General features: G+C 36.6%; 1 protein-coding gene across 2 annotated transcripts; it reads left to right on the top strand.

Annotated features, from left to right (window-relative positions):
- Positions 1-239: 239 nt before the first annotated feature.
- e(r) (enhancer of rudimentary) lies at positions 240-27,374 on the top strand. 2 transcript variants are annotated; one of them, XM_053792582.2, is made up of 5 exons: positions 240-389; positions 10,937-11,098; positions 16,566-16,653; positions 17,923-18,043; positions 25,839-27,374. In XM_053792582.2, exons 1-5 carry the CDS (start codon positions 387-389, stop codon positions 25,936-25,938), a joined length of 474 nt encoding a protein of 157 aa, XP_053648557.1. In that variant the 5' UTR covers positions 240-386; the 3' UTR covers positions 25,939-27,374. The 2 variants fall into 2 exon arrangements, with proteins under 2 accessions (XP_053648557.1, XP_053648556.1); XM_053792581.2 differs by having other exon boundaries at positions 17,920-18,043.
- The last annotated feature ends 227 nt before the right edge of the window (positions 27,375-27,601 follow it).

Genomic DNA, 27,601 nt, shown 5'->3' with positions numbered 1-27,601 from the left:
AATGTAAATTTCAAGGACCCCAATGTAAATTTCAAGGACCTCAATGTAAATTTCAAGGACCTCAATGTAAATAACTCACTTTTAACCTTTTTTGGGGTTATCCTGAAGGGTAATTTACACACACACACACACACACACACAGACACAGACACACACACACATATATATACACATCTATATATATACATATATATACTTGATTTGATTTACAAGAGGGGGGGGTGGAGGGACGGGGGTGGTGTGCGGGCGCGCGGGCGCGGCGGCGTTGAGGACCTACGGTGGATGTGAAGGAAGATCCGCTGTTGCTCTGCTGCTGCACTTAACACCACACTTGTCCCATTTTAAGTGTGTCTGACACTTATTTCGGCCTCGCTACACTTGCAGCCATGGTGAGACACTTGTGTAGTTATCCCTGGAGGTCAGAACAGGCGCCGGGAGGGTGATATAAGGGGAGATATGGACGATTTTTTGGAGGTGGTGTCTCTGGGTTAGGGGGGGGGAGGGAGGTGTCCTAACCTGGGCAATGCTGTCTTGTTTATGTAGGCCCGTGCGGGTTTACCGCTTGTTTACCCTCGTGGTTGCGGTGGTGGCCGCAATCACGAGGGTAATTAGTGGTTATACACGGAACTACAGGTTCGGTAAATGGTTATTAGCGGAGTAAATTGACCCGTGTGGGTTTATCTCTCTTAGGATTTCTTGCATGCCGGTATGGGGGGTTCTTGATCCAAGGGGTTGGATGTGTGCTAGTCTTCCCTGGGGAGGGTCAGAATTGGTTATATTCTCACTAACAAGGTGTGGGAGCCCATAGGGGTCTAGCGCTTCGTAATATAAAGGTTATATAAAGGTTCTCGACCTCCCATCTATATAGTCAGGCATTTTTATTATTTTATTATTTTTGTGTATACTGAATTTTGTGTATACTATGTTATTTTTGTATATATTAGTGCTATATTTTTATATATACTGGTGCTATATTTTTATATATACTGGTGCTATATTTTTATATATACTGGTGCTATATTTTTATATATACTGGTGCTATATTTTTATATATACTGGTGCTATATTTTTATATATACTGGTGCTATATTTTTATATATACTGGTGCTATATTTTTATATATACTGGTGCTATATTTTTATATATACTGGTGCTATATTTTTATATATACTGGTGCTATATTTTTATATATACTGGTGCTATATTTTTATATATACTGGTGCTATATTTTTATATATACTGGTGCTATATTTTTATATATACTGGTGCTATATTTTTATATATACTGGTGCTATATTTTTATATATACTGGTGCTATATTTTTATATATACTGGTGCTATATTTTTGTATATACTGGTGCTATATTTTTGTATATACTGGTGCTATATTTTTGTATATACTGGTGCTATATTTTTGTATATACTGGTGCTATATTTTTGTATATACTGGTGCTATATTTTTGTATATACTGGTGCTATATTTTTGTATATACTGGTGCTATATTTTTGTATATACTGGTGCTATATTTTTGTATATACTGGTGCTATATTTTTGTATATACTGGTGCTATATTTTTGTATATACTGGTGCTATATTTTTGTATATACTGGTGCTATATTTTTGTATATACTGGTGCTATATTTTTTGTATATACTGGTGCTATATATTTTGTATATACTGGTGCTATATTTTTGTATATACTGGTGCTATATTTTTTGTATATACTGGTGCTATATTTTTTGTATATACTGGTGCTATATTTTTGTATATACTGGTGCTATATTTTTGTATATACTGGTGCTATATTTTTTGTATATACTGGTGCTATATTTTTTTATATACTGTTGCTATATTTTTTGTATATACTGGTGCTATATTTTTGTATATACTGGTGCTATATTTTTGTATATACTGGTGCTATATTTTTGTATATACTGGTGCTATATTTTTTGTATATACTGGTGCTATATTTTTTGTATATACTGGTGCTATATTTTTTGTATATACTGGTGCTATATTTTTGTATATACTGGTGCTATATTTTTGTATATACTGGTGCTATATTTTTGTATATACTGGTGCTATATTTTTTGTATATACTGGTGCTATATTTTTGTATATACTGGTGCTATATTTTTGTATATACTGGTGCTATATTTTTTGTATATACTGGTGCTATATTTTTTGTATATACATGTACTGTGTTGTTCATTCTGTATTTTGTCTTTTATTTATTCTGTATTTTTGTGTATACTAAATTTTTTTTCTGTATGATTTTACGTTTTTACTCTTGTGCATGATACTAAATGTTGAATAAGCTTAGGGTATGTGCAGTTACTGCCATACAAAAGTTTATGTATAACGGATGTAACATCTGGGTATTCGCTGATGCAGACATTCCACCAATCACGGGCTTCTTCTGTCCAATTTAGAGAATAAATACTGGAAACGATGTAGAGGAGGAGAGGTAATCTGAGGGGATCGGTCCCTTGAATGGAAAAAGCAAATCAGTGAACTTTAATTTCTTTGAATGTAGTTTGCGTGTATTAAAATAACGACAAAAAGCCACTAGAAATGGAAATAAGTCACTTTGACTTTTTTGGGGCCTTATCCTAGGTGATTTACACTGTACGGTAATTGTACTTATGTGTACCTGTGTCTAAATATACTTACTTAGTTGAGTACTTAGCTGTTTTAACTTTTTAAAGTTTAAATAATAAGATATTTCAAGGACCACAGTGGAAATAAGTAACTTTGACTCTTTTTGGGTAATCCTAGGTAACCTACACATATGCTGCTATGTATGATAGTTTATGTAATATATATGTGTACCTGTATAGTGGCTGATTACCTCAGATTACAACTCTACCTCAAATTACAACTCTACTTCTTCTGTTGTCTCCAGTATTCATTATATTAGATTGGTATGCAGAACACCTTCATCAAAGATACCTATTAAATGATGTATACCTGGCGGGAGTTCTGGGGATCAATGTCGCCATTACCCAGTCCATGACTATATATATTTGCATTGCTGCTGATGTGGAAATAAATCACATTGTTTGAGTTTCGTGTAAATTTGAAACTTAGTGGTTTTATATAATAAATTATGTACAATTTAACCTAGGATAACTTAGGTTAAAGCTGCATAATCTAATATATACATGTGCTTAAAATGTGTACCATCAAGATCATTGTAAAAATTTTGGATATTATGTGTACAGTGTCAGGCAAATTTGTTGACTTCAAATCATCAGCATTAGTGAATTATCCAGGTAGCAGGTTTGTTATCTTGTTAAAATATAACCGTGAGTTACCCAACAACATAATTTAGGTTTAGACTATATTAGGTTAGTCTGTCCTGATAGTCTTACTAAATTTATAACTGGAGAACTCTCCAGGAAAATACGTATTAAAGACTTCTGACTTACCAACAACTCTGTAATGCCAGTGAGATCACTTGCATTCATGTACAGTACAAAATAAAAACTTCCATGGCTTTGAAATAGGACAGAAATTTTGATGGAGTGATTACTTTCACTGGTGAAAACTTCTTTCATGTGTATAAGCCTCAAAATACTGAAGCAAAGGTGGTTTGGGCATATATAGGCATTTGATGCTTTAGGGTAAATGCACCATGTGTTAGGTTTCATTAGGTTAAGGTGTTGGTGTTTACTCTGTACTACAAAACTAGTGTCTTGCATTTCTTGTCATGAAAATCTCAACTAATTTTTTTTGCTTAGTGACATTTCAACAGTAGTGATTAGAGTACATAAGAACAGGACATACAGTCTCTCCTCACTTAGTGACATACTCGTTTACCAATGACTCGGACTTACGATGGGCTCTCTGACCAGTGTTCATGCCTAAATAATGTACATGTATATTAGAGTTTATTTCCTCAATTCTGTTTATTACAATATACATACAGTACACTACTGTATAAACATTTAAAAATATACGAGAAATGTTATAAATGGTGCAAAGGTGACATTAAAACAATGACAAACATGGTTGACACAAACCAATTACCATTATACTATGTTCCTCACTTAATGTCGAATTCGTTTACCGACGTGGTCTTAGGAAAGGAACTCTGTCGCTAAGTGAGGAGAGGCTGTATATATACGTATATATTTATTATTTTATTTATTATCACACTGGCCGATTCCCACCAAGGCAGGGTGGCCTGAAAAAGAAAAACTTTCACCATCATTCACTCCATCACTGTCTTGCCAGAAGGGTGCTTTACACTACAGTTTTTAAACTGCAACATTAACACCCCTCCTTCAGAGTGCAGGCACTGTACTTCCCATCTCCAGGACTCAAGTCCAGCCTGCCGGTTTCCCTGAACCCCTTCATAAATGTTATTTTGCTTTGCTCACACTCCAACAGCACGTCAAGTATTAAAAACCATTTGTCTCCATTCACTCCTATCAAACACGCTCACGTATGCCTGCTGGAAGTCCAAGCCCCTCGCACACAAAACCTCCTTTACCCCCTCCCTCCAACCTTTCCTAGGCCGACCCCTACCCCGCCTTCCTTCCACTACAGACTGATACACTCTTATATTCAGGTATATAAGTGAACATGCAGACTTTATTATGTTAAATAAGAATTTTTTTTATAGAATGTCTTTATATTTCTAAATTGGTTATATTACACACATAGGCACACACTGGTAAATAATGAAGGTTTATTCTTATTATTAGGGGAGAGCACTAAACTCATTGAGATTATACAGTGCCTGTGGGGGAGAGGTGGAAGCATTCAGGATTAATTTAGGGAATTAGAGCACAAGTCCAATTCTCTAGATCGAGAGCTCCTCACAAGCATTAAGGAACCTCTCTTGAGGGGTAATGAATATTTAACCTAGGATAACCCAACAAGTCAAATAAAATAATGTGTTTTGTAGTAGAAATATCGACCCATGTAAGGCAGGTACGTTTGCTTCAGTGACTGATCACTAGTTTGTCACTCGTCCTCTGGCCAAGCAAATATTTTCAAAGTCAAATTTATTTCCACATGATACAGGAAAGGGTGACACTTGAATGTATACAGAAAGCCCATGATTATTCAGAGCATTTCGGACCTATATTGTTTCTGTATCTAAATGTTTCCTATCTGAATTTATTGTTAGGAGTTTTACATAATTTTGATATTTTGTATTCCATAATTTGTGTACCGTACTTACTTTGGTTACAGTACATACTTAATATTACCCATCATTGTATACTTTATCGGAAAATTATTGAATTTTAATGCCCTTGTTTCTGCCTTCATAAGTATTTTAAGTAATTTCGATGAGTTGAGAGAGTTTAAAGTCCATTCTGAAGTATGGGGAATAAAATTATTTACCATTGTGCCACTGAGGGTATTTGGCAAAGCTACTGACTTTTGAAATACCTGGCATTAGTAAGTTATACAGATAGCAGATTTGACGACACGTTTAAAGTACGTATAACCATGGGTTCTCTAACACTGTAATTTAAATGCAAGTGGTATCACTGATGTTCCCAAGTCATCAGTTGGCCAGGAGAAATCTCCCATTATGTGTGGATGGTTTGAAATTGGCTTTTTTCTCCAATTTTATTTAACCTTTTATTGGCAATAGTGCCTAGTGATCTCGTGTATTAAAGTGCTATTTAATTCTCACAATTTCCTTCCTTCCACTACTTTTTACATTGAAAGACCCACATGACTTTGGCATTTCACATAAATAATGAGTAAAGTAATGTTTGAAGTTAATAGGATTCCTGCTGTATAAGATGCACTTTGTATAAATGTTGGTAGAATTACCGGCAATGTGTAAAGTAAAAAGACACATGTGCAACTAATGTGACATTTTATTGTGGCAGCATTTTGCTCTCCAGGAGCTTTGTCAGGCCGTAATGGCTTGACAAAGCTCCTGGAGAGCGAAACGTTGCCACAATAAAATGTCACATAGGTTGCACTTGTGTCCTTTTACTTTACAAGATGCACTTTATTGTGGACAGATTTAAGGTCATAATCCTGGGAAAAAATAACCATTTCAAATATAAATTAAATAACGTATGTACTTGTAATAAAGGAGGTAATCGGTCGAGTGTAAAATAACTGAAATGAATTCTGGTTACCAGAAATTTGAACCCAAGGCAGCTGTACCTAAGTTATTGATGAAGATAAGCAATTGCTGCTTGTATGTTTTTATTCACTATAATGTGTTGGTATTTCTATACCATCAACTGTTTCAGTATTAGTGTGTTCTTGAACCGATAAACTGCTTGACTTTATGCAGTAGCAAGAAGCAGATCCCAGTGTTGTATAAGTAGGTAGCAGTAGATCTGCTGGCTCATGCTGGGCAGGAGAGGGGCACCTTATGAATTATTTTGTCTAATAAGATGAGAAAAACCCAACGAGAATAGATATCAATGTGTAGAAATGAGAGAAAACCCAACGAGAATATAAAATTTAAGTTTTCAGGTTACCTTTAGGCTCATATGAAAGTTCTCTTTCAGGTATTTCATGGCTAAGATTTGGGAATAAACCAAGTCCACTTGAATCTAACTTACCACAATTAACCCCTTGACTGTTGCAACCCCCAATCCTGAGGTGTCTCCTGGTGTCGCAAACTTTAAAAAAAAAAAAATTATTTTTTCTTATGAAATGATAGAGAATCTTTTCCCGATTGTAATGACACCAAAAAAAACGAAATTTGATGGAAAACTGACGGAATTATGCTCTCGCGAAATTAGCGACCTCGGCGATATTTACAAATCGGCGATTTCGCCCACTTTGAGCCCTATTTTCGGCTAATTCCGTTGTTCAAGTCGACCAAACTCATAGCTATTTCTTTAGAACTCCATTTTTTCTATCGATTGAGTACAAGAAACTGCCCATTTACCGATTTCAACTACCCAATAATGTGGTCAGAAATTTGCAATTTGGCCAATTTCACGAAAATTAAAAAATATCACAATTTCAAAATAAGGTCCAGAATGAACAATGCAGACATTCCTGGCTCTAAAATAGCATTTTCTTTGTTCATCAGTCATGTCTCCAGGCCCCTCTGATATTACTCTTGCTTTCTATTTTGAATTTTTATTCAAACAAAAAATTTCTAGAAGACTTACTATTATGCAGACTACTGCAATAATGTAATAATTGTATAAATAACATCACCCCATTCATGACTGCATATTAGAATGGCTAGTTGGACATTTATTGGATAATGACATCATTTGTTTACTTTTGAACATTGGCAAAACTCAAACATTTCCCCTACTTTGAGCTCCATTTCCAGGTTCTTTTATATAGTAAAATCAATCAAAATCACCTCTATTTCTATATGTTTTCCATTCTATCAAATGAGACCAAGAAAACGAGAATACAACCATAAATACTATACGAAAATAGACCACAAAGTCGGCATTTTAATTAAAAAAAAACGGTCAGTTTTTTTTTCTCATTATGCACTGCGTGCTGCAGGATTTTTTTTATATGGTGCACACTGACCACACAGACCCATTCTCTCACATGTGGGCCTACCAGCTTTCTCCTGCTTGATTTGAAGCTGCTAGAATTTATGAGTATATATACATCAAACACGGTACCTCGTAAGACGCATATATACGGCCGCGACAGTCAAAGGGTTAACTGATAAATGCGTGCTATTTTGAACAACTATTTCCAGTGGTTTTACACATATTCCAGCCATGGTAGAATGTGGACATCTTGCTCTGGCCTGGATAATAGTGCCATGATACCCACAAATGTAAATTAAGAAAAATGAAACCAGAGGAATACTGGGAAATTTATCTTTACATACATACATACGAATAACAACACAGACTAGCCGGGGGTCAAACCCGTGTTGTTATTGATTAAATACCACTCATTTGTGGTTACAATACTATACATACATACATATAAATATTTATTTTGATATGAAGCGCTAAAGCCGTGTGGGTGGAGGCCCAATCGTATGTCCACCTAGCATATGACATATAAACTACACCCCTAGCCAGGCTAGGACTGTCATATGGGTTGCCACCTTTCTTCTGAGCTATGCCCGGTATAATGAGAGGTCTTCAGGACCTTGCTGAGCAGACCTCGCCATTGTGTTTATTGAAACAAGTATTATAATGAGGGATCTTAGACTCCACTGAGGGATCCCCACTATTAATAGTGATGAAAGAATGGAATAATCTTAGAGATATTAAGTATTATACCTCGGTTGTTGGAATTTTTAGAAAATTGTATGATTAATGAAGATTAATGAAGCTGTGGTTTGTACATTGGTTTACTAACAGCCAGCAGTGACAGCCTGGTTGATCAAGCGCTGATCCATCATGAGGTCTGGTCACTGGGCCGTGGGTGTGTTGATCCTTGAAACCCTCTCCAGGTATACCCTAGGTGAGCATAGCTCTGCTCCTGTAGCTACAAATGGGTAATTACCAGTTCCTTTTTCCCATGCTGTGGATTGCCTGCTTAATCTAACTTAGCACAGTTCTCTGATAATGAAAAAGAGATGCATGCCATTTTGAACATTACCAGTGATTTTACACACATTCCAGCCATGGTGGAGTGTGGAAGCCAGTCATTGACCATTATGAGGAATATTGTCTTACAGTGCTCTAGTTTTCAGTACAAGGTCCAGCTTGGCTGCTTGGGAACACTTGTTGAGCTTATTTTCTGCCCTGATATAGTGTTTCAATCCTGGTTACTGAGAGGTTGAGAGAAATACAGTTTCTGGGTATAGTATTTGTGAATACAGTAGCTCGCCAATAATTTGTATTGCATGTTTTGCACAAGCTGTCATAGCTCTTAACTAAAGAAAAAATAAAATCGTGGAGCATAAGAGTTACTACGTAGTTAATCTGAGGATAAATGATGATGGATTGCAGTCACTTGTTACATAGTTCTTAAATACATAGATTAAATTCATTAGCTAATCTGTACAATAAGTCATGATTAAATTCATTAGCTAATCTGTACAATAAGGCATGTACAATAAGTGTACATGCGCCGAATAAAGGTTATGTACTCTTTGCATGCCACACAAAGGTTCTGTCATTGTGATGGAGATGTGGAAGACGACAATGTAATATTTATTTATAAAATGGGAGATACGTTCCTAATTTAAGATTATAGCCCTCTAACCCTGCCCTCAGTAGTGGCTAAATTATTGGAATCATTAATAAAATGTGCAGTTCAAAGCTAACTTAATGAACTAAAGTTGATCTTAACAGTTTCACAAGTTGTTCTTGCTCAACAATGTACGTACTTCTTTTGTACGTACTAGGGTATTTGAGGTTGTAAACAATTATGAAGACATATATTTGGACTTCAGTAGGGACTTTTGATAGGTACAGTACCACACAAGAAATTAATAAAATAAACTATCACACAGTATTGGAGATATTCTATCTGAGAAGGCCATGGCTGACTGATAGTTTGCATAAATAGGGAGAAAGCAATTGACAAGTGGTGTTCCACACTGTTCAGTGTTTGCTCACTATTTATACAAACAACCTAGATGAGGGAATAAATGGTGGCATATGTAAGTTTGCTGACAAAAAATAGGCCAGCTGATAAATTCCAAGGAGAAACCAGGAGAAATTTCCGAAAGATTTGACTAGATTATTGTGAGTGGAGAAGTGGCAGGTGCAGTTCATTATGGATAAATTAATGGCCTATCCTTGGGGAGGAAAACCATGGTTACTTTCGTAAATTTAAACTAAATAATAGTGCGCTTAGACTTGTTAGTAGAAATCTGAAGCCAGTCACAGCTGGTACACTTGAAATAAAGTTAATACTTTGGGTTTCTAACCAGAATTAAAAGTAACAGAAGTGTCAAAGTTATACAGTACTGTACTATAACTATTTGTCAGTAATAAGACTTTATTAGATTGTGGCACAGTTCTCGTCTCTATAGTACAGAATAAACATAATTGTACTGGAAAACATAGGAAGAATCATGACAGTTTATCCTTTGTATCAGGACATAAGGAAAATTAATAGCACTGAACCTAGAACTTGAGGAAGAGTATAGAGGGAATGTTTGGATGTGGATAGAATTTGCTTTGCGTGGGCCAGTAGGCCTACTGCAGTGCTCCTCTCTTCTTGCATTCTTATGTATAAGTTCCCCTTCAAGGGAGGTGCTGTGATGCTAGTAAGGGGCTCTTGATCCCAGGAATTGGACCCACCCTCCCTTTCCTTTCAATCAAACCTGATTATTTCCCATTCCTTCAGGCAGTATGACTCCTGTTAATTTAGTACTTGACAATGAATGTATTAATAATAATAATGTGTAGGTTCAGTTCTCTTGGTCTATGTTTTCTTAAGAACGATTCCTAAAACAGGATTCCCATCTTATTCTGTATGTTTCCCAGTGCTTTGTGTGTATTCTGTAATATGGAGATGCTCACTGTGTCACATAATCTAATGATGCATAGAGTTACTGTAACCTTGGAACTTGTTACTTATAATACTTCTTACTATGAAACTAAGTGCATAGTAAATTAGATTAAGAACATGAATACACTGCTGCCTTCACTTCAGATTTCTGTTAACAAAACACCTTTGTTTGCAACCTGTTTAATTTAGTTTATGTATAGTTATATGTGGCATAATTAGTTCCAAACCCCAACATTAATTAAGACTTACAGACCACAGAACAAGTGGTGTTAGAACCCATGATGAGTGAATCGTAAAATTCCAGACCAGTGTGTAAGCTACAGGGCCATCTGGCCCAATGGCTTATGCCACCTGTTCCATGGTTTGTTTGCAAATATGTTATGATTTCATGAATCATTAAGACATACATTTTTGTCTACATTAAACTGCATAAACTTGTATCATAATGTAGCTCGCTGGTGTCTCGAAATTTAAGTACGTAGTCTACTCGTGTCGTTAGCTGTCTGCTCCCTTGTTTAGGTTGTTTATATACTGTAGATTGTGAACAACAAGTGGCCCAACACTGAGCGAAGGTCGTATGAACCCTACCACCGAAGTGTTGGGCGCTCTACCGACTTCCATCATGGTTCACCCACCAGGCCAGTGGCCCTAAGAGAGGGGCAAGTGACCCCCAGAATACCAGCTCGTATCGGAATTAAAGTTTGTATTCAAGGTTATTGTACTTTTTAATCTATAGCATAGGAAAATATTTACAAAATGGGTTAGCAACATATCCTTAAAACACTTGGGGACCTAATAACTATACATGCATTCTCTCCTGCTTAGAGAAAGGATATTTCTGCCCATTGTGGTGAAAAGAGTAGAGAGAAGCCAAGTTAATTCACAATATACTGGAATAATGACAGACTAAGCTGAACTGTGTAAATACCCTCCGACCACTTGGGCTTAGTTAACCACTTGGGCTTAGTTAAGGATCGTTACTTAATGAGCAACATTACTTCAGGAATGCTAATATGATTAACGGCAACTTAGTGGGAAAACCAACAGTGAACCGTGTTATTCCTTAGCACCTGGCAATTTAATTTAGAAACTAAAAGAACTAATATATTTACTGAAACAGAATTGGATAAAAAACAAAATTATTAAATCCCAAGACTGAATAAAATGAAAAAATTTTAATTTTAATCCTGACAAGAAAAATAATTCCATGTCTGCTACTAAACATACACGAGTCCCTTCAGGAAGGGTGCTTTGAGGCTGGTGAAGGGCTTTTGATCCAAGAAGATGGAGCTACTTCCTGTTTTGCAGTATAACCCCTACAGGTTTAGAACTTCCCCATTGATGTAATGAGTCATGGTAAAATTTAGTCAAAAGAAAAAGTCCCAACCACTTAGGCTCGTGTCAGAAAATTAGCAGAATTAGCAACTACCCTAATTGCCAAGTATCTGCGTTCATCCTCTCCTCTCAGTGTTTACTTGCTACTAAAATTGATGAAGAAAATGAAATGCATTACTTTCATATTGAAAGAGATCAAAAAATGAAATGCTTTGCTTTTATATTGAAGGAAGATTGTCTGCAGTAAGTGCTGGCACCAGTTACTGCAACTTAAATAAGGGGAGGTTTCCTGATGCTTGTGAGGGCTCTTGATCCAAGGAGGTAGATTTATCCTCCCTTTGGGTTGAACTCAGTGTCTTGCCATTCCCCACGTGCAGCAAATCTGTATGGGTTTAGTGCTTCGTCCTGATAATAATAAATAATAATTCAATAAATTTATGAAACTATAACATTCCCAGCTCCCATTAATGAAAAAAACACATTAAAGCCATGTCAGTTTGGCTTCAGACTAAAAAAAAAAAAAAAAAATAAGTGCATTGATGCCATTAAAAGATGAGGACTATTTTTTTTTTTTTGGTTTGATTGACGAACACATTTTGATGATCACAACAGTAATAAAGTAGAGCACTATCGTGCTCAGAAGCCTTAAATTATTTTATCATAGTGTTTTACCTCACTGACAGATACCAAGATGTTACCAGGAATGACATTTCTTTGGTAATTCTACCCAGGGGGTATGGTTTAATTCTACCCAGAAATGTTTGGGTACCACAAGGTGATGTTTTAGGTTTACTTATATTTCTTCTTTATATCATTGACCGCTATATAGCCTTTGTGGCTTAGCTCTTCTTTTTGATTATAATAATAATAATATATCATTGACCTAAATGTATCCCAGCAACTCCAAGCAATGCCTTTTGCAGATGCAACATTTGCCACCTCAAACTTGTTTATAATATAGTGAATGCAGCGCTAAATTTACAACGGTATTCACACCTATGATAATACATACTCAACATAGAAGGGATCTAACGCAAAATATTAACCCTTTGACTGTTGCGGCCGTATATATACGTCTTACGAGGTACCGTGTTTGACGTATATATACTCAAATTCTAGCGGCTTCAAATCAAGCAGGAGAAAGCTGGTAGGCCCACATGTGAGAGAATGGGTCTGTGTGGTCAGTGTGCACCATATAAAAAAAATCCTGGAGCACGCAGTGCATAATGAGAAAAAAAAAAACTCCGACCGGTTTTTTTAATTAAAATGCCGACTTTGTGGTCTATTTTTGTATAGTATTTCTGGTTGCATTCTCGTTTTCTTGGTCTCATTTGATAGAATGGAAAACATATTATAGAAATAGAGGTGATTTTGATTGATTTTACTAGAAATGGAGCTCAAAGTAGGGGAAATGTTTGATTTTTGCCAATGTTCAAAAGTAAACAAATGATGCCATTGTCCAATAAATGTCCAACTAGCCATTCTAATATGCAGTCATGAATGGGGTGATGTTATTTATACAATTATTACAGTATTGCAGTAGTCTGCATAATAGTAAGTCTTCTATTTTTTGTTTGAATAAAAATTCAAAATAGAAAACAAGAGTAATATCAGAGGGGCCTGGAGACATGACTGATGAGCAAAGAAAATGTTATTTTAGAGCCAGCAATGTCTGCATTGTTCATTCTGGACCTTATTTTGAAATTGTCATATTTTTTATTTTTCGTGAAATTGGCCAAATTGCAAATTTCTGACCACATTATTAGGTAGTTGAAATCGGTAAATGGGCAGTTTCTTGTACTCAATCGATAGAAAAAATGAATTTCTAAAGAAATAGCTATGAGTTTGGGCGACTGGAACAATGGAATTAGCCGAAAATAGGGTTCAAAGTGGGCGAAATCGCCGATTTGTAAACAGCGCCGAGGTCGCTAACTTTGCGAGAGCATAATTCCATCAGTTTTCCATCAAATTTCATTTTTTTGGTGTCATTACAATCGGGAAAAGATTCTCTATCATTTCATAAGAAAGAATAATTTTTTTTTTTTTAAATTTTGCGACACCAGGAGGGGGTTGCGACAGTCAAAGGGTTAATTCAAGGGAGGTGTCTCATTGCTGGTGAGAAGCAATGTAACCAGACTTGTTTCCCTGTTCCTTGGATAGTCTGCTTACCTCACACTTCTTGGGCACTATGTGATTTCTGCAGTTTAGTGCTTGTTCTCCACAATTATACAGTAGTAAAATAATATGAAATATTTGAAAAAAAAATAACGACACAAATATCTGGATAAGGGATATTTGTGTAAATCAGTGTCTATGCTAGCCAACAAAATTGGACTTTTTTTTATCCCGTTCAGAAACAAAGTTGTTTTAAACTAACTTTGATGTGTTTGTGTAGTTTCTATCATGTAAGTTACTTTTTTTTTTTTAATTTGACAATTCTATATTTTGTCAGTTTAAGGTTGAAGAACCATGTAATGCATGTTACCTAACAATCATAGCTATTTATTATGCATTGTACAGATGGTGCATGCAGTGACAAAAACTAATCTTTCTTAATGTAAATTCAGAATACGTATTTGGATAACTTAACGGGATTTTCCAGACGCACAAAAATATTTACACCACGCTTATCATGCTTTTTCTCTCTGTTAATATTGCTCTCCCGCACAAGCGTCCAGCAGTAGTCGGCCATCAAACTGATCATCTTGACTGTGGGGGTTCTGTTTCACAGAAATTCTACATGTTCAAGTAAAACTTAAGTTCAAATTGGAATTCAGCATTCCAAAATTACCTTTACTAGTTGGAAATTGTGTTTTTAAACTTGAGCTGAAATCATCGTTGGCCAGTGAACAAGAGTATATTATATTATTAGGAAAGTGCTAAAGCTGTATAAGTTATTAGACACCTGGGAATATGGGTAGTTATCAAGTTTGATCTGATGAAAGGAAGGTTAGCACCATCAGAAATAAGATGTATTCTTCAGCCTACACCTAGACAAAAAAACTGACTATGGCCCATACTAGTCTGATGAGGTGCAGCAGTGGCTTTGTTGGCTGTGGTGATGGTGTACAGTTAACCCTTGATCGAAGCAGGAGTGAACAGACAGTAATGGTGATTGTGGTGGATAGAGATAAGATTTTTTTTTCTGTATATCTGGAGAGAGATTTGGTGGTCAGTGCCCCTGCAGCCCAGTCTGAGACTGGACTGCGGTCCGGTTACAGACCGGACCAGATCAGTTGACCCAATGGATTGTGTCCTGTATTTTTGAAGTTCAGTAAATTGAAGGTTTGTTTCATTTTGGTTGTTTGCTTCATTATTTACTGCATCTCCTGTATTATGAAGTTTATTTTAGGAATGATTGGAGATGGTAATTGTGATGATAAGGTTCTTTTCTTGACACTTATGCATTTTAAGGCTGGTGAGGGGCTCTTGATCCAAGGAATTGGAGATACTCTCCCTTTCCTTGGATCAGGATTACCTTCCATTCCCAAAGTAGTATGACCCCAATGGGTTAAGAGATAAAATTTTGTTTGGATTTTTAACCCAGAGGGTTAGCAACCCAAGAAGGGTAATGCATCATTGAGGGACTGTATCTTATTTCCATCGGGGTCCTTCAAGCTTGTCAGCAGGATGTGACCCACGCCAGACGACTAACACCCAGGTACCTACTTGCTAGGTGAACGGGAACAGTAGGTGCAAGGAAACATGCCCAGTGTTTTCACCCTTTCCGGGGATCGAACCACAGATACTCATTGTGTGAGGCAAGAGCATTGTCTACCGGGCCACGGGACAGTTGGTGCTTCCCTATAATTTATAATAATTTAGAACATACGAAGCACAGAGAAGAAAAACCAATGAAATCTGCAGTGAGCGAAAATTTAATTTTCTGCACAAAAATGTTCATCTGTCTTTAAAATGATGCCAGTTTGATGAAAATTGTATAGTTAAGAACACAAAGGCATAATACAGTGACTGGAACAATACACAAATAACCTGCACACGAAAAGAAACTTCATAACAGTGTTTCAGTTAATGGTCCAAAACATCGTCATAAAGTCTTTCTCCTATGAGTTATTTGTGTATTGTATAGTTGGTTACTGAGATATTATTGCAGGAGTGTTGCAAACATTTGTAGGTGATCTTAAAAGGGCATTTGGTGAATCTCTCATTTTTTTTTTTGTTGCAAAGGTTTTACAAAAACTGCCTACAAAGTGATATTTGGCGAGTTCATCAGTTTTTCCCTCACTGTCTAGTACAATCTATGTACAGTATTTAGTGATATGCTTGAGAATTTAACAGGTCCTTATTTTCTCCCTCGACTTATATGGGTTTAGTGTGTAATTTTATTATTATTATTTTGATTATATTCCTTTGTTTAAGAAAAATAGCTATTTACATGGGCTGTAATTAGATTGGTAAATTTTGAGGAATATAATTTAATAATTCTTTGGAGGTTATGCCTATCTTGTCTTCTTTCCTGGTATGTTTCTTGTCAAGAGGTTTTTATAAGATTTTGTGCGTTGTGAAGGAATTCAGTTTCACATCTATGTTAATCAGTTTTGCAGAAAATTTTATGCGAGTTTTTGAATCTTAAGAAATTGTATTCACACAAGGTTATATCCTTTACCATCTTTGTCATAGTTTTACACTTTATCAGATTAGAGTACTGTACTGGAATGTTAACTTTAAGCTCTGTTCTGTGTGTCGTCAGAATATCCAATTTTGTTTTATACTGTTTACATTATTATTATTATTATAATCATAAAGAAGTGCTAAACCACAAGGGCTAGTACTGTTTACATGTAGATTATAATTGAACGTTGTTTTTCAGGCTCATACAATTTTATTAGTGCAGCCGGGACCAAAACCAGAAACGAGAACGTTTTCCGATTATGAAAGTGTGAACGAATGCATGGAAGGTAGGTTGATCATCCTGGGCTGTAAAGTCCCTTAGTATTCAGAATTCAGATGTTATTAAAAAGTTTGCTTCTAAATACATTTTGTGGAACTTCCCCAGTTTACATACGAGGTGCATTCCTGGATTTTCACACAAAAGAATTTTGTTTCACATGTTCGTACTGCAGCTCAGTAGCTTCAGATTATCATAACCAAGTGCTAAACCCATAAGGGTCAGCAGTTTTAAAGATTTAATCAGTTTCTAAGTGCCCTTTGTGTAGGGGTGGATGTATGTATCTTGGTTTGTATGTAAACTGGAGATGTGTCCACAGTACGGTACTGTGTACATATCAATGTAGTAGTACTGTAATATTGTTTATTTGCAAACCTTTTTCCACTTCTGTCAGATGGAATTGTTTAAAGATATTGCACCTTTTTCTTGATAGTCTCTTCCACTTTAATATTTGTCATTACGTAAATTCATGAATATATTTGATTTAATTTTGTTTCGTCATTGGTGTTAAAAACTATGAATTTTATGCAAAACTCATCTCGGCCTCAAAAATAGCAGCTCTTCAAGGAAAGGTAGCTTGATGCTGGTCTCATCCAATCATAGAGAAACTCATGGAATCAATCAGATGTAAAGTTTTAGATTTACCATTTAGATTTTAAGCATATAATAAAGTATAGTGTAAGCCGAACTCATCATGTGAGAATCAATACAATATAACTCGCATTTCAGTAAACTCTCAATATGACAAGTTAATAGGGGAGAACAGTTGGCCGATAATGTTAATTGTAGTGGAGGAGAAATTGTTTTGATATGATAGTAACAGTAACAGATATTTCTGTAGCATTGGACTCTCCATTGTTTCTGAATCATTTGATCCAGTGGATCTAGTTCAGTATTTCCAAAGTCCATTATATTGAGGTTTTACTGTAACTCACTATCTTGAGGAAACTTCAGATAACATTTTGGTCCACCCTTGATTATTATCAAATCTTAATAATGATTCACAACTGACTAAAATAATGTGGGTTATTTGTGGAGTGTTCCAGTCACAGTATTTTGTTATTGTTTTTGTTCTTTAAAAGACCTTGTCTTGTGGTGAACTGTTCTTGTGAAATGGTTGTTATCCAGTCAATAGATTATAATTACGTGTATTCACATTGCATAATTTATGCCAGATATGACTTAAAAATTAATGGCAGATTTTAATAAATCTATTTAGCATATGACAATGTCTTTATAATATATTAACAATATATTATTGTCCGCAACTCCTAAGCAGGTGTGTGCAAGATCTATGAGGAGCACCTCAAGCGGATGAACCCAAATACACCAAGCATCACCTACGACATATCTCAACTCTTCGATTTTATCGATCAACTAGCTGACCTCTCCTGCCTTGTGTTAGTATATTCTGATGAGATATATTAGTTTGTCCACTGTTTATATGTTGTGCCTTTGGACCCAGAATGTTGCAGGGTTCCTAACTCATTGAATTTCATATTCAAAAATTTTTACTGATGGGCCTGCAAACCAAATTCATTTGGTTTTAGAGGATTTATCATGATCATTTCTTTGGAGTTTGTTGCACAGCCCCTAAATTTAAAACCCACCTTAGGATTTTGTTCAGTATTCATTGACTTTTCCAGGTCTCTCTCCCCTAGATTTTCTTATGAATGTCAGTATTAACCACATTTGAGCATTACTGGTATTTAAAGATATGATTGCTTGAAATAAAATTGAGGAAAACATAATTTTATATTCACAGATATTAGACTTGTGGGACCTATAGGAGCTTAACTCCCCATGAATTAGGTGGCCCAACTGTAAATGAGAGAGTGGGTGAGATGTTATCAACAAATTTTGTTGAAAATAAGAAAAAGTTTTGGAGTGAGATTAACAAGTTAAGGAAGCCTAGAGAACAAATGGATTTGTCAGTTAAAAATAGGAGAGGAGAGTTATTAAATGGAGAGTTAGAGGTATTGGGAAGATGGAGGGAATATTTTGAGGAATTGTTAAATGTTGATGAAGATAGGGAAGCTGTGATTTCGTGTATAGGGCAAGGAGGAATAACATCTTGTAGGAGTGAGGAAGAGCCAGTTGTGAGTGTGGGGGAAGTTCGTGAGGCAGTAGGTAAAATGAAAGGGGGTAAGGCAGCTGGGATTGATGGGATAAAGATAGAAATGTTAAAAGCAGGTTGGTGCAATTATTTAATAAATGTATGGAAGAGGGTAAGGTACCTAGGGATTGGCAGAGAGCATGCATAGTTCCTTTGTATAAAGGCAAAGGGGACAAAAGAGAGTGCAAAAATTATAGGGGGATAAGTCTGTTGAGTATCCCTGGTAAAGTGTATGGTAGAGTTATTATTGAAAGAATTAAGAATAAGATGGAGAATAGGATAGCAGATGAACAAGGAGGCTTTAGGAAAGGTAGGGGGTGTGTGGACCAGGTGTTTACAGTGAAACATATAAGTGAACAGTATTTAGATAAGGCTAAAGAGGTCTTTGTGGCATTTATGGATTTGGAAAAGGTGTATGACAGGGTGGATAGGGGGGCAATGTGGCAGATGTTGCAGGTGTATGGTGTAGGAGGTAGGTTACTGAAAGCAGTGAAGAGTTTTTACGAGGATAGTGAGGCTCAAGTTAGAGTATGTAGGAAAGAGGGAAATTATTTCCCAGTAAAAGTAGGCCTTAGACAAGGATGTGTGATGTCACCGTGGTTGTTTAATATATTTATAGATGGGGTTGTAAGAGAAGTAAATGCGAGGGTCTTGGAAAGAGGTGTGGAGTTAAAAGATAAAGAATCACACATAAAGTGGGAGTTGTCACAGTTGCTCTTTGCTGATGACACTGTGCTCTTGGGAGATTCTGAAGAGAAGTTGCAGAGATTGGTGGATGAATTTGGTAGGGTGTGCAAAAGAAGAAAATTGAAAGTGAATACAGGAAAGAGTAAGGTTATGAGGATAACAAAAAGATTAGGTGATGAAAGATTGGATATCAGATTGGAGGGAGAGAGTATGGAGGAGGTGAATGTATTCAGATATTTGGGAGTGGACGTGTCAGCGGATGGGTCTATGAAAGATGAGGTGAATCATAGAATTGATGAGGGGAAAAGGGTGAGTGGTGCACTTAGGAATCTCTGGAGACAAAGAACTTTGTCCTTGGAGGCAAAGAGGGGAATGTATGAGAGTATAGTTTTACCAACGCTCTTATATGGGTGTGAAGCATGGGTGATGAATGTTGCAGCGAGGAGAAGGCTGGAGGCAGTGGAGATGTCATGTCTGAGGGCAATGTGTGGTGTGAATATAATGCAGAGAATTCGTAGTTTGGAAGTTAGGAGGAGGTGTGGGATTACCAAAACTGTTGTCCAGAGGGCTGAGGAAGGGTTGTTGAGGTGGTTCGGACATGTAGAGAGAATGGAGCGAAACAGAGTGACTTCAAGAGTGTATCAGTCTGTAGTGGAAGGAAGGCAGGGTAGGGGTCGGCCTAGGAAAGGTTGGAGGGAGGGGGTAAAGGAGGTTTTGTGTTCGAGGGGCTTGGACTTCCAGCAGGCATGCGTGAGCGTGTTTGATAGGAGTGAATGGAGACAAATGGTTTTTAATACTTGACGTGCTATTGGAGTGTGAGCAAAGTAACATTTATGAAGGGGTTCAGGGAAACCGGCAGGCCGGACTTGAGTCCTGGAGATGGGAAGTACAGTGCCTGCACTCTGAAGGAGGGGTGTTAATGTTGCAGTTTAAAAACTGTAGTGTAAAGCACCCTTCTGGCAAGACAGTGATGGAGTGAATGATGGTGAAAGTTTTTATTTTTCGGGCCACCCTGCCTTGGTGGGAATTGGCCAGTGTGATAAAAAAAAAAAAAATATAACTGTACTGTTCACCAATTCCACGAGTAACACGATGTAAACATCTTTAATAATTTCATGGAAATGGGTGAAAGTGATAAAAGTGAAAGCTACCATTAAGGTAGTGGAAAGATATTTATATTTATCATCCACTAAGGGCTTTATCAATTACAGAGGGTCCTTTTTTTTTTTTTTTTTTTTTTTTTAACAAGTCGGCCGTCTCCCACCGAGGCAGGGTGACCCAAAAAGAAAGAAAATCCCCAAAAAGAAAATACTTTCATCATCATTCAACTCTCTCACCTCATTCGCACATAATCACTGTTTTTGCAGAGGTGCTCAGAACACAACAGTTTAGAAGCATATACGTATAAAGATGCACACCATATCCCTCCAAACTGTCAATATCTCAAACCCCTCCTTTAGTGTGCAGGCATTGTACTTCCCATTTCCAGGACTCGAGTCCGGCTATATAAAAATAACCGGTTTCCCTGAATCCCTTCACTAAATATTACCCTGCTCACACTCCAACAGATCGTCAGGTCCCATATACCATTTGTCTCCATTCACTCCTATCGAATACACTCACGCACGCCTGCTGGAAGTCCAAGCCCCTCACCCACAAAACCTCCCTTACCCCTTCCTTCCAACCTTTTCGAGGACGACTCCTACCCTGCCTTCCTTCCCCTACAGATTTAAATGTTCTCCATGTCATTCTACTTTGATCCAGTCTCTCTAAATGACCAAACCACCTCAACAAACCCTCTTCAGCCCTCTGACTAATACTTTTATTAACTCCACACCTTCTCCTAATTTCCACACTCCGAATTTTCTGCATAATATTCACACCACACATTGCCCTTAGACAGGACATCTCCACTGCCTCCAACCGCCTCCTCGCTGCTGCATTTACCACCCAAGCTTCACACCCATATAAGAGTGTTGGTACTACTATACTTTCATACATTCCCTTCTTTTCCTCCATAGATAATGTTTTTTGTCTCCACATATACCTCAATGCACCACTCACATTTTTTCCCTCATCAATTCTATGATTAACCTCATCCTTCATAAATCCATCCGCCGACACGTCAACTCCCAAGTATCTGAAAACATTTACTTCTTCCATATTCCTCCTTCCCAATTTGATAACCAATTTTTCTTTATCTAAATCATTTGATACCCTCATCACCTAACTCTTTTCTGTGTTCACTTTCAACTTTCTACCTTTACATACACTCCCAAACTAGTCCACTATCCTTTGCAATTTTTCTTTAGAATCTCCCTTAAGCACAGTATCATCAGCAAAAAGCAACTGTGTCAACTCCCATTTTGTATTTGATTCCCCATAATTTCCCACCCCTCTCCCGAACACCCTAGCATTTACTTCTTTTACAACCCCATCTATAAATATATTAAACAACCATGGTGACATTACACATCCCTGTCTAAGACCTACTTTTACCGGGAAGTAGTCTCCCTCTCTTCTACACACCCTAACCTGAGCCTCACTATCCTCATAAAAACTCTTTACAGCATTTAGTAACTTACCACCTATTCCATATACTTGCAACATCTACCACATTGCTCCCCTATCCACTCTATCATATGCCTTTTCTAAATCCATAAATGCAATAAAAACTAACCTACCTTTAACTAAATACTGTTCACATATATGCCTCAATGTAAACACTTGATCTATACATCCCCTACCCACTCTAAAACGTCCTTGCTTATCCGCAATTCTACATTCTGTCTTGCCTCTAATTCTTTCAATAATAACCTTACCGTACACTTTTCCTGGTATACTCAGTAAACTTATTACTCTATAATTTTTACAATCTCTTTTGTCCCCCTTCCCTTTATATAAAGGGACTATACATGCTCTCTGCCAATCTCTAGGTACCTTCCCCTCTTTCATGCATTTATTAAACAAAAATACCAAGCACTCCAACAGTATATCCCCCCTGCTTTTAACATTTCTGTCATGATCCCATCAGTTCCAGCTGCTTTACCTCCTTTCATTTTATGTAATGCCTCACGTACCTCCCCCACACTCGCATCCTGTTCTTCACTCCTAAAAGATGGTATATACCTCCCTGTCCAGTGCATGAAATTACCGCCTCCCTTTCTTCCTCAACATTTAAAAGTTCCTCAAAATATTCTCGCCATCTACCTAATACCTCCCTCTCCTCATCTACTAACTCCCCTACTCTGTTTTTAACTGACAAATCCATTTGTTCCCTAGGCTTTCTTAACGTGTTTAACTCACTCCAAAATTTTTTCTTATTTTCATTAAAATTTCTTGACAGTGCCTCTCCCACTCTATCATCTGCTCTCCTTTTGCACTCTCTCACCACTCTCTTCACCTTTCTTTTACTCTCCATATACTCTACTCTTCTTATAACACTTCTATTTTTATGGACAGTAAACGAAAATAGCTGGAGAAAGGAAAAGTTTTTTTCAGTGTCGAATGTCTAAAATGCCTGATAACACGTTTACATTATCATGTATTAGGTGCTCAGTACAGATACGCATAAAAAAAAAAAGTTACGAAAGTAAAATATTTTATCAAAAAATTTCTTACTTTTTGGTAATATCTACAATGCCGTTCTTCATTTTTTTTTTTTTCAACAAGTCGGCCGTCTCCCACCGAGGCAGGGTGACCCAGAAAAGAAAGAAAATCCCCAAAAAGAAAATACTTTCATCATCATTCAACACTTTCACCACACTCGCACATTATCACTGTTTTTGCAGAGGTGCTCAGAATACAACATTTTAGAAGCATACACATATAAAGATACACAACATATCCCTCCAAACTGCCAATATCCCAAACCCCTCCTTTAAAGTGCAGGCATTGTACTTCCCATTTCCAGGACTCAAGTCCGACTATATGAAAATAACCGGTTTCCCTGAATCCCTTCACTAAATATTACCCTGCTCACACTCCAACAGATCATCAGGTCCCAAGTACCATTCATCTCCATTCACTCCTATCTAACACGCTCACACACGCTTGCTGGAAGTCCAAGCCCCTCGCCCACAAAACCTCCTTTACCCCCTCTCTCCAACCCTTTCGAGGACGACCCCTACCCCGCCTTCCTTCCCCTATAGATTTATATGCTTTCCATGTCATTCTACTTTGATCCATTCTCTCTAAATGACCAAACCACCTCAACAACCCCTCTTCTGCCCTCTGACTAATACTTTTATTAACTCCACACCTTTTCCTAATTTCCACACTCCGAATTTTCTGCATAATATTTACATCACACATTGCCCTTAAACAGGACATCTCCACTGCCTCCAACCGTCTCCTCGCTGCTGCATTTACCACCCAAGCTTCATGTTATAGTTTATTTGCTTTTATTGGTTATGCAATTATTTGCATTACAAGAATGGAGAGGGAAAAAAGTGAGGTTGGATATAGCAATAAACAGATTGTAGACATACAGAGAGTGAGTTAGGGAAGTGCACAGTACATACAATATTTACATTAAAATATGGCGTGCATGGATGCCCATCCCTTACGCATCTGTTGTGCGGAAATGCATCATCTCTTCCCTGGGTTAGTAGTCATTTTGGTGCTCAGGGTAATAAACTGCAGACTCCTCTTCAGTGTGACTAGTCAGTGGTCCAGGTGGGACTGAAATGTCGTCATAAGCTTCTTTCTCCTATGTACGGGTTATTTGTGCATGTTCTGGGGTCCAGGGTCTGTTGATCTCTTCCAGGGATCTGCCCTTTTCAGACTGTTTTCAGTTTTGTCTCGAGTACAACCTCTCCTCGCTTAACGACGGAGTTCCGTTCCTAAGATCACATTGTTAAACGAATTGGTTGCTAAGTGAGGAGCATACTATAATGGTGGTGGGTTTGTGTCAACCATCTTTGGTATTGTTTTAATGTCACCTTTGCACCATTTATAACATTTCTGGTATATTTTTAAATGTTTATACAGTAGTGTACTGTATATTGAAATAAACAGAATAGAGGAAATCAGCTCTAATATACATTATTTAGGTATAAATACTGGTCCGAGAGCCCATCATAAGTCCAAGGAGTCGGTAAACGAGTATGTCGCTAAGTGAGGAGAGGCTGTATTTGGAATTGGTAGAAGTGTCATTGGTCCAGGATAAAAACAGAGTCTTTGTAGACATTTTTCATCACTGTCTTGTATGAAAAACTGTTTTTGCACTTAATGGCCACAGGGGACTTACACATAACAAATGCACAGAGGACCCCACAAAACTTTAAGGTCTTATTGATGATTGATAAATAGATCTATCAGAATGTATTCAAAGAGCACATAGTATTCATTTCCAGTCTGTTGTTCAGCCTCTTGGCATCCTCACTTGCCAGCTTGTTTTTCTTTCAGGATGCTCTACCTTCAACACAGATACTCCGAATGACTTATTGCTAATTGTAACTTGATTTGTGTCACCTTTGACTTTTCTCATTAGCTCATAAGTTCACCCATTACACTACTTCCCAATGCTGATAGCTTCCCTCAGCCATACAGGTTTACTTTCTGATGCACTCGTCGTAAGTTGAAAACATCTTAAGTCGAATATGAATGCGATATAAATGAGTAAATAATTAACTGTCACTGATAAAGTAAATAAACAAATAATTATTGTAACTAAATACCAATATTGAAAAGTAAATAAATGATTTCCCATGCTGTAGCGATGTTCCCGATAGTGTTAATGATGTTAAAATGCATCGCTGTCACACCATTGTAAAGTCAAAAATCATAAGTCAAACCATTGTAAAGTGAGGCTCATGTGTAATAATAATTGGTCTTCATAAATTGTTCAGTAAATACTGCATCAAAATCTCTAGAAAAATAAATTGAAACAAAGCTTTTTAGCAGGTTTGAGATGTACTTTTTTGGTTTAGGGAAGTCTCGCATACATCCTGTCCAGCTCTCAGTTGTGGATGGTCTCTATGGAGCTCATAATAAATTTGGTACAAAATTTAACCCATGTTTTCCAAGCTCTAGTACCAAACTGGTAATGGTAGATCATGATTCTTAAGGTGCTCTATCCACACCACCTAATAATCCAATAGCTTGCAAATTACACAAGTAAGGAAAATGATCTATCATGTCAAGAATCCTGAGCTATTGCATTTTTTAACAAACAATTTTGGTATGCACTCTAGGTAAGTGTATACGTATTGCCCTAAATTATTAAATTACCTTCTGACAAGACCGAAAAATATATTGCATGTCGAAAGGGATACCAGATATGTTTACTGCATATACTTTAATTAGGATATAGTTTATAAAATATGAGTAATGTTTCATTTGAATGTTTGGATATACTATATATATCACACATGTTTTCTCTATTGCAGGTACCAAAAAAGTACCAACACTTATGCACCCTACAATAAGGATTGGATAAAGGAGAAGATATATATCCTGTTGCGACGTCAAGCTGCAAAAGCAAACTAATCAAGAGTGCAGCTGAAAATTTTGAATTGCTTTGACATTAATAATTTAGCTAATTTTGAATGACTGGAGGGTTTCTCGAGTCAGGTGTACAAATTGCAAAACACCACACAGGGATCATGAATGAAAAAAATTGGTGGACGTGAAGCAGAAACAAAGTCGGAAAAGCTAAAAATGTAATAACGGTTAAGGGTAGAGCTGTGTACAAATTTCAGTACGTTATACATTTACATATACAGTACTGTATATGTAAAACAATTGGACTTAAAATCTTGAAGCCAGATTCACTACAGTTTTAAAATGTTTAAATAGAGGGCTACTGTACTGTACATAGAAAAGAAGAACAAAACTTTTATCCGGGAATAAAAATGCTGGTAAATATTATTTAAAACTACTATACAGGCATTCAGTGGCATATTTGTTTGTTATATCATTAGATACAGCAGAAATGTTTTTATGTAGTTTGTGATAATGCAGTGTAATATGAATTCTGTTATGTGACAGTTTGTAAAACACGTTAGTTTATGAGAGTGAAGTTAGTTCCAAGTTTATGAGAGTGAAGTTAGTTCCAGTAGCAAGGTTTCCAGTCTCTGGAAGCAAGAGTACAAACCCAGCGAGAATATAATTTGATCCCATGTCCTGGATGTGTTTTGCATCCACATGTCAATTATTTTATCAGAAAATATTTCAGATATCGAGCAGAACACAAACCTTGCTTCCACACAAGTGTTTTGGGGCACGTACACTTTTTATGGGTTTCACGTGACTGCCTAGAATATCGAGGGCTTAGTGTTAACTGTAGTAGAATATGACCAGTTAATTTTGTAATTTATCAACACCATAAATATCTCTATTTCGGGGTTTCAGCAAATACTTACCCTGGAACCAAGCGTAATTATACAGTTTTTGTTATTTCTATAATTTTGCTTTACATTTTGTAATATCACTTTCTAGAAAAATGTCCCAACAATGTTTTGCTGGTTACAATAACCATTGAGCCTTATTTCACAGTGAAAATACCAACATTAAATTTAAAGTATTCAGGAAAGTTGTAATAAAAATCCTAGTATTGGAAGCAAATGCAGTTTGGGCAGTATTATTTATTTTGAGTAAGTGTATCATTTGGTAAGATAAATTTACCATGACTAGCAGAACATTACCAGGTATAATTATACATGAAGGAGCCTGAAAGTTGAGGTGCACATGTATACAAACATATTTTTTCATTAACAGGATGATTTTTCCTGAATTTTTCATAGTAGCTGTAAATTTGATTAGGCACAACAAACGTCATAATCATCCATACTATGTAAGTGACCATCTGAATAAAAAAATTATCAGATTTTCCTAATTTTTAAAGTTCGTGTATTTAGACCTCGTAATAAAATTAATGTTTATGAATTTAGACTATTCATAATAAAAATTAATAAAAGTTAAAACTACTTATTTTCAACCTACCATGAAAAAATCCACTTGTTGATCCTATTTGTAATGTAATGTGTAACTTATTACAATATGCTAACAGGACTGGATGACCCTTGTGGGTTTAGCACTTAAATTTTGATTGTAATATTTCAGTATGCTAATCAAATTGGTGTTTATCAAGAACTCGCTGAGCGATTTGTTTTTATTTGCAATCATGCCATTACAATTTTACGAGTCAGAA

Source organism: Cherax quadricarinatus, chromosome 81 (assembly GCF_038502225.1).
Source record: "Cherax quadricarinatus isolate ZL_2023a chromosome 81, ASM3850222v1, whole genome shotgun sequence".
Classification (NCBI taxonomy): Eukaryota; Metazoa; Arthropoda; class Malacostraca; order Decapoda; family Parastacidae; genus Cherax; species Cherax quadricarinatus.
The sequence above is the reverse complement of the archived record's forward strand: the minus strand, read 5'-3'. Positions and strand labels throughout refer to the sequence as shown.